The 9318-nt window shown below is 35.8% G+C and overlaps 1 protein-coding gene across 2 annotated transcripts in view; it reads left to right on the top strand.

Moving 5' to 3' along the window:
* The first annotated feature begins 483 nt into the window (after positions 1-483).
* Positions 484-9318, top strand: part of ptgfrnb (prostaglandin F2 receptor inhibitor b) — a 45274-nt gene continuing 36439 nt past the window's right edge. Inside the window, exons 1-3 of one of the 2 annotated variants that reach the window (XM_079864061.1) lie at positions 484-722; positions 3656-4021; positions 7333-7740. In XM_079864061.1, the coding sequence (XP_079720187.1) occupies positions 680-722; positions 3656-4021; positions 7333-7740 (817 nt within the window). In that variant the 5' untranslated portion in view covers positions 484-679. The remainder of the gene's footprint in view (positions 723-3655; positions 4022-7332; positions 7741-9318) is intronic. The other variant, XR_013820345.1, reaches the window with a different exon arrangement.

The raw sequence follows: 9318 nt of genomic DNA, 5'->3' as shown, positions 1-9318 counted from the left end.
TTTGAGTCCAACAAGAAAGTGAACTGTAAACATGAAGTGAGTCGGTGTACTCCAGGTTATTCTAAGGTTGTTCCTCAAGGGTACTGAAAGTCACATATAGGAAGTGTCTACTATAAGTTTTCTCAACACTAGATGGCACAGTAGGCTTATACGGCTCTAATTTGCTGTGCTGAGAGAATGATAACTCAATTTAAAAGTCATTTTTCTACTAAACAGATTACAGTTGTGATTGCAGAATGGAACTGAAACTTATACTAAATTGCAATAATACTGAATAATCTATCTATCTATCTATCTATCTATCTATCTATCTATCTATCTATCTATCTATCTATCTATCTATCTATCTATCTATCTATCTATCTATCTATCCCAGAGAGAGAGAGAGAGAGAGAGAGAGAGAGAGAGAGAGAGAGAGAGAGAGAGAGAGAGAGAGACGTAGGGAATCCCGCTTCACTTCCGTCATTCGGTCGTTAAACCTCCACGAGCGTGAATCAATCACGGGCGCGCACGCGCGCGTCAGTCATCTCACGTTCGCTCTCAAACTGCGATCCTGACGTCATCCCAGCGAGGGTCTCTCTCTCTCTCTCCGGATCACAGGTGTATGTGTGTGTGTGAACCTGTGTGTCTGTCTGTCCTTCAGTCCGTCTTCAGCTCATATCGGGAGTAAGCGGTGGACATGGGAAACACGCGCGCGCTGATCCTGCTGTTCGCCGCTGTCGGTGAGTTTCCTTCGGGAACAGAAGACAAACCCTCAGCCTGTCTTATTAACACGAGTAACAGCGTTCCTGTCAAGGCAAATAGTCAGAAACAGTCAAAGTGTTTTCTCTAAAGGTGACTAAAATGTGCTTCTCGTGGCGACGTGTAAATGATTTAATATGAACCTGATTACAGCTTAGTGATTTTAAGGGTCAAATTGGGTAGATTTTTTTTTTTTTTTTTTTTTTTTTTTTTGCCTTGATTTCTTACTATTATTAGATTTACATGGTCAAAATGTATAGTACTTTCAATGGAAATATAGCAAAGGCATATTAAATGAGATCTAATTAAATCTGCCAAACATTATAGTGTTGTTCTGCCTTGATTTCTTACTATTATTAGATTTACATGGTCAAATTTCATAGTAAATACCTCAAATGAAGTAGTAGCCTATAACATATAGCCTTTGCATATTGATAGTATAGATTTGCATATTGAATGAGCATCATCATTGAACTGTTCTGCCTTGATTTTGTTTTGTTTAATTGTGTGGTCAAAAATTCAAAGTTTATAGTATCTTACTTAATACAAAGTGTAGCATTTGCATATAAAATGACTAATGCTCGTATTGTCATTATTATAAAATTGTATTGATTTATTATGTATTTTTTAACATGGTCAAAAATAGTAGTCTATAAAAATGTAAGATTTGCAAAATATTAAATAATTATCATTTATAATTAACATGCCATGCCATGTGATGACAAAATGAAAGTTGGAAACTGAGTTGTATGTGACATGAATGGCATGTAACCTGATACTTTAAGGTTTCTAAGTTGAATCGAAAAGGTTTCATGTAATTGGTCAAATCATTGTAAGTTCCGCAAATTACTGTTTATTCTCTAATTCTGTAGAAAACATTCAATATACAGGGGTTTAAAGAAGCCAGGCTCCAAAACACTGATCTGAAGAACCTGTCATGAAACACCAAAAATGTTTTAATCTTCAAAGAGCATAAAGCAAATCATGAACGCTGCGCAGCCAAAACTGGCTGTTTATGAAAACAGATTCTTTGTTGAACTGAAAAATACTGCAAGGAACCCTTGAAGGACAGTTCATTCTTTACTCAGATCAAGCCAAAGAGAAAAGAAGGGCGAAACTGTCTACTTCTGTTGCGTTGAATGTTACATGAGACCTAAATAAACCTCTTATTATAGAAATGTATGTCTTGATTTCTGACCAGTTTTAGATTTAGTTCAGTAATTTCACTTTAATGACAATTAATAGGTACTTTGCATTGCCAGTAATGTGAAATAAGTGAACATAAACATACAAGCTTGATAAAAATGATCATTCTAGAAGGAAATTTCAGATGGCACTTAGAGGCATTTGCATCTGAACTCTTCATATATATATATATCTCACCTCTCCTCTATTTTCTTGCTGTTCTGTATTCATTTATATTATAGAGCGGTCTCATAAACACTGCTCTATCGACTTCAAAGCTGAACATTAAGAATTTGTTATTTCCCTATGCTGACAGAAATCCCAATGGACTTTTAATACGCACCAAAAGAAAATAAATGAGTATATGGTGAAAATAACAAGGTTTTACAAACACATTTCTCCTGTGTCTTCCCGAGTTTTGAAGTTGCCCAGAAGGTTCCTTCAGCATGTCAGCCTGTGTTTCAGGAGCTTTCCTGTAAGAAAGGAATATTTTAGGATAGTCTTTTTTCGTTTGGTGTCATTTGCAAGTCTAGTGGGGTGAGAGAGACAGAGTTATCATTAGCATAGCGATTCATTTGCATTTGGGGTCTTTTATGAAAGTGCCATCATGTGCTTTGAAGATAATCCTCATAATCCCATTGTAAAGTGCCATATGCCAAACTATTGTATGCTTATGAAACTCATAAATCAGGTTATCAGATTAGCGAATTAGTGATGCTTCCTCAGTTACACGTGCACTGAAAAAAATGGTATCTTAAAAAGGATAACATCTAAATTTACAGTTTTTTTAGTCAAGTCAAAAATATTATTTAATATCACCTAAATCGCCTAAATTTATTAATTTATACCAAAAAAGTTGTATGGGTTAAAACATGTAAAAATAGCTCTTTAATCTATATAGATTAAGATTAATATTAATTAATCTTATTATCCATTATTATGTTCATTTACGTTTCTCCGAAAGTTCAGAATAATTTGGATTTTTTTAAATGTTTTTGAAAGATGTATCTTGTGCTCACAAAGGCTGCATTTATTTATTAATGTGAAAACATTAATATTGTGAAATATTACTTCAGAATATCCCAAAATGTTATGCTGATATGCTGCAAGTCAAAAATATCGCTAATTCACCTAAATCCATTCAATTTACCTACAAAACGGGTTTTTATGGGTTCATTCATGTAGAAATAGCTCTTTTAGTAAACAATTGCAGGTTCCCATTTTACGAAGTGGATAAAATCATAATAAAAAACAATAAAAGGGTTTGATTCTTACTGTAAGACTCACTTATGTTCTCCGGCCAAAAGTTTTGATGAATTAGGTTTTTTGAAAGAAGTCTCTCAGCAATCCTGCATTTATTTGATCAAAAATACAGTAAAAACAGTAATATTGTAAACTATTATTACAAAATATTACAAGATTGTATTCTGATCTACTGAAAGCCTTTCTGAATGAACTGGCTTTATTCTAGCCAAAATCACCTAAATACATTAATTTATACCAAGTGGAATGGGTTCAGTTAAGTAGAAACGGCTCTTTAAGGAAACAACTACGGGTTAACACTTTTACACTATGAAAAAAACCATAATAAATCACAATAAAAGTCCCTACTGAGGTTGATTGTTCTGTTTCACACATTAAATGCTCTACCAACACCATTTGACATATTTGAAATTTAATATGATATAAAGAGCAATCAATAAAGCTCTGTTGTGTTTGTGTTTTAAAGGTTTATGCCACTGCAGGTCGGTGACGGTGTCTAGGGGCCCTTTGCTCCGGGTCGAGGGCCAGCCGTTGTCTATTCGCTGTAATGTTTCGGACTACGAGGGCCCGGAGGAGCAGGACTTCGAGTGGACAGTAAAGCGAGGGACAGAATCCATCAAAGTGATCTCAACGTTTGACCAAACATTCTCAGATCGCTCTATTCAGGACCGCATACAGAGCAGCGACATTAGCGTGTCACGACTAGCGGACAACGCAGTGGAACTGAGGATTGAAGAGGCTCGAGTTAGTGACAGCGCCGCCTACCACTGCAGTACTCCCAGCACTGACTCCATTATGAGTGGAAACTATAATGCAGATGTCCAGCTGCAAGGTGAGAATGTATAAACTGTTTTAAATAAAACTCATTTGGCACAAACACTGCATGCAAATGCATAATGCATGAACAGAAAAGGTTATGCAATGTCATTAATGTCACAAAGTTGTGCAATGCATTAATTGCTAATGGCTTTTGTTTGATGTGTTCAAAACCATTTTTGCAGTGGAAACGTAATTATTTTTGTCTGTGGACTAGCAAGTCGCTCAGAATGCCAACAGCGTTCATTATGCAAAATTCACTGGGTTAATGATATTATCATCCGTCCATTTGTCTATCCATCCATCCATCCATCCATCCATCCATCCATCCATCCCATTCCCACCTTGGGTTGATTCTTTCTTTAAGACTTAATTATGTTTATTTACATTTCTAAAAATGTTTTTAAAATATGTATCTTGTGCTCACCAAGGCTGCATTTATTTATTACTGTAAACACATTAATATTGTGAAATATAACTCCAAAATATCTCAAGATTTTATGCTGATCTGCTAAAAGCCTGTCTAAATTAAATAGTTTTATGCAAGTCAATAATATTGTTTAATATCAATATGAAGCAGATGTCCAGCTGATTATTTATATGTTGTTTTAAAGAGTTAAAACTCATCCGACGTAAAACATTGCGTACAAATGCATAATGCATGAGCAGAAAAGATTTCATAGAAATGTTACGTTTTTAATACAAACACACATTTAAAAGATCATTTAAAAAAAAAAAAGTTGTGCAATGCATTAATTGCTAACGGCTTTTGTTTGATGTGTTCAAAACCATTTTTGCAGTGGAAACGTAATTATTTTTTATCTGTGGACTAGCAAGTCTCTCTGAATGCCAACAGCGTTCATTATGCAAAATTCACTGGGTTAATGATATTATCATTATCTTTAGTTCATGAGCACTGACTGAACGTCTTGAAAATTAGTGTAATCACAGCAGATTTGCGTAAGAACCCACAGGACATGTAAAACATCTTAATTGTTTCTCCTGACAGCAATGGGATTAAATGCAAATGGAGATTTTTGCTTCCTCTCAGAAAGAGTCCAGTAATCTCAACAGCGTCTCAAACTGGGCTCAGATTGCAATCAAAAGTCAGAGATTGCAATATGAACTCAAACGAACATTAACTCTATTGTATGCTGATCCGTTAAAGGTCTGTCGGTGACACTTTATTTTACAGTGTCCTTGTTACATATGTTACATGTACTTACCATAGTAATAACATTAAATGATGCATAATTACATGCAACTAACCCTCAACCAAACCCTAACCCTACCCTAACTCTACAGTAAGTACATGTAGTTGCTTAATATTACTCAGTACTTAAATATATAATTACACTGTAACAATGACACCTTAAAATAAAGTGTAACCAGTCTTTCTAATGATGTGGACTTCATGAAACCGCTCCTTGTTACCACAGTTCTGAGGTCTGTCGGGTTTGTCTTCATGTTTTCTCTCTCAGCGGGAATAGATAAGCAGTGTTCCTGATGAACACTAGGATCACACTAACTTCCCAGCGTCAGGTGCTGTGTTCCCTCCTGTCCGCTACACACTCACTGTAGCAGGTGCGGAGTTCTGGCAGATCTCAGATCAGTGGGATCCGCACTGATAAACTCATCGGTTAACTGCCGTTCTGAATGCTGTTGGTTAGCACTGAAAATAATTATGACTCGTCCCTCAGTGTGTAAAGAGGAAAGATCAACAAAAATCATAATAATTACAGTTCACTTTCCAGACAAGACCAGTACAGCATCTTAGGCTAGTTATTTATAATCTGCCTATCCGTCCATCCATCCGTCCATCTGTCTATCCATTCATCTGTTCATCTATCCATCTATCTTCCATCTGTCCCACCATCCATCCATTTATCTGTCTATCTGTCTGTCTATGACTATCAATCCGTCGGTCCATCCGTCCATCATCCACCAGTCTATCTAGCCATCAGTCCAACTTTCTATCCATCCATCCATCCATCCATCCATCCATCCATCCATCCATCCATCCATCCATCCATCCATCCATCCATCATTCATCCATCTATCTAGCCATCTGTCCAACTTTCTGTCCATCCATCCATCCATCCATCCATCCATCCATCCATCTATCCATCATTCATCCCTCCATCTATCTAGCTAGCTGTCCAACTTTCCGTCCATCTATCCATCCATCATTCATCCCTCCATGTATCTATCTATCTGTCCAACTTTCTATCCATCCATCATCCATCCATCCATCCATCCATCATTCATCCCTCTATATATCCATCCATCCATCCATCCGTCCGTCCGTCCGTCCGTCATTCATCCATCTATACTGTATATCCATCTATCTAGCCATCTGTCCAACTTTCTGTCCATCCTTCTCTCCATCCATCCATCCATCCATCTATCCATCATTCATCCCTCCATCTATCTAGCTATCTGTCCAACTTTCCATCCATCCATCCATCCATCCATCCATCCATTCGTCCATCCATTCGTCCATCCATCCATCCATCCATCCGTCCATCATTCATCCGTCTATCTATCATCTATCTATCCATCTATCTAGCCATCTGTCCAACTTTCTATCCATCCATCCATATGTTCGTCCTTCCCTCTGTCCGTCTATTTACGCACTTACAATGGAAGAAAACACATACAGTTTTGAAACATGAGACTGTAATATGAGACTAGTGGGTTTAGTCCATTTACTAAACAAGTAAACTACATTTATAGCCTACAGTCATAATTATAGATTCCACTCATTTTTTATCATTTTACATGCTCGTCTCTTCCTTTCTAAGCGGGAGGTTTAGGGCCAACAACTCATATTTAATTGTGATATGGCCAGTAAAGCATTGTGCGGAGAGAGTTAACTTGTTTTCCTGCAGAACCTTTACACATCTGTTTCCACACGATTGGTTAAACTTGTCGATCTGGTTCTGTCACTGGTGATGAATGATGTTCATGTGGTTAGACCTGGCAGACACAAAGTTGGATTTATTGTCAGACTAACATTGTATCTTTTTTGTGTTTTGTTTCATTTATATGTGTGTCTGTATATAAGCTTTGTCCAATGGATTGATGATGTGCGCAATGACATTTCCTGCTGTATGATTACTGTAATTCATTGATCGCAAGGAGTGTTAAAACAAACAAAGTGTCGTTCAAACCAGTTATAATTACTGGTTGCATTTGCCTTAGAATTTACCTGCATTGTTTTTGCATTTAAAACTTTAACAGCGTATAATGTTTTGAAACTTTGTTTCATGTCAAATTAAAAAGATGAAAAGACACACTGATGCACCCTTTATCTTTCTATTTCAGTTGTTCCTAACAGTCTTATTGCGGCTCCCGACACCCCAAACCCTGTGGTTCCCGAGGGCGGATCCATTAGACTCCTGTGCAACGTCTCCCGCAGCTTCATCGAAGGAATTTACCTGTCTTTAACCTGGTCGGTCCAGAAGGGCTCGTCTGTACTAGAGGACCTGCTGACCTTTGGCCCAGATTTGGGTGTGACGGTTGGCGACGGGTTCACGGGACGCTACACTGATGGCGGGATGCGTCTAGAAATGGGAAACGGGGTCTCGCACAGTCTCGTGCTCTCCAGAGCGATGCCGGAAGATGGAGGGATGTACGTGTGCACAGCCAGACTGTGGACGAGAGAGCAGGGAATCTGGAACAGGATTCAGGAGAAGACGATGGAAATGGGGGAAGTGACTGTCACCCCCACAGGTTAGTTCATTTCTGGTGCAACACGATAAAAATAGGCTGGAGCACAACACAGTGAAGCCACAACGCAATGGAATTAATTCAGTTGAAATATTTGTAAAAAATGATGCAACACATAATTATGTTTATTTGCATTTCTCATTTTTTAAGACAAACATTTGAGACAAAATGCATCTATATTTTTTTATATTTCATATTTTACTTTTATTTATATACTATTATTGTATTCATTAATATTTTTAATTAGCTTAATTGTTATATTTCCAAACAAACATGTTTATGCTTTTATCATTTTTATTAATTTTAGTTTTTTAATTATGTAAATTAAATTGTTTTCAATGAAATTATGTATATTAAATTATGCATTACAATAAAGTATAAATTATATTAGTTTTTTTATTTAAATTGTGTAAATTAAATTGTGCATTCAATGAAATTAAATTATAAAAAACATATGAGTTTCTTAATTATGTTTATTAAAATATGCATTGCATTGAAGTATACATTATAATAGTTTGTTTTTTAAATTGTGTATATTAAATTATGCATTACATTAAATTATACATTATATTATTTTTTGTTTGTTAAAATGATATCAGTTAAATTATGCATTCAATTAAATTCAATTATATATATTTTTAAATGTATATTAAATTATGCACTAAATCAAATTAAACTATACATTTTATTCATTTTTTAATGATGCATTAAATTAAATTAAATGATGTATGAAATTAAATTATAAATTACATTTAAATTACATAAAAATGATGCATTGTCAAATCTTGAAAAAACAAACGTCTATTCATATTAAATTGTGGTTTTAAGGAAAGGTTAATCTAGAGAAAATTCTGACATGAACATTTGTGAGTGAACTATTCTTTTAATTCTGTTGCATTATTGTTTTATTTTGTTGTGTTTTTGCTTATCAGTTTAGTTGTGTTGTTGTGCCCTCCTGGGAAACTGTTATAGATACATGATCAAAGATTATGCCATGAAATAATCAGATTTGATATGATAAAAGTACTTATGATGAATCGCTGTTATGTAATTTGCTCAGATGATCTTTAAGTGTGATAAAACTGATAAATAAGTTGCATTTGGAGGAAAAAGAGAAACGAAAGAGTTTCGATTATGGTTATTCAGTTCTTCCAACGCCTCCCTTGAGAAGAATAGATGTGCTCTTTTTGTCCAGTTTTATCTTGTTTAATGTCTTCAGACCTTTCTCACAAACCAGGCTGTTTGAATCCTCATAGCCGGTGAAATTCCTGTCTGGTTACCATATATACTGTCAATGTTACTGCAGAGTTTTTAATTAAAATCAGGACGACTCCAGAGACCCATCCAGCAGACGTTACACAAACTCTCAGAGACTTCATGTTGTTTGAGATTGTTACCGAAAGATGTTAAGAGAACTCAAAGCAGCCTGTGCAATCTAAGCGAGACGTACTGAATATCACATTGTTCCCCAGATAAATGATTTTGAGAGTTTGCTTGGAGAAATTAAAGGAATAGTTCCCCCGTTTCCTCGCTCATGTTATTGCAAACCCAAATTACTTTCCAAAACTCAAAAGTAGATGG

The sequence above is a fragment of the Squalius cephalus genome (genome assembly GCF_949319135.1).
Source record: "Squalius cephalus genome assembly, chromosome: 2".
NCBI classification, from domain to species: domain Eukaryota; kingdom Metazoa; phylum Chordata; class Actinopteri; order Cypriniformes; family Leuciscidae; genus Squalius; species Squalius cephalus.
Note: the sequence above shows the minus strand (reverse complement) of the source record. Positions and strands in the feature narration are given on the sequence as shown.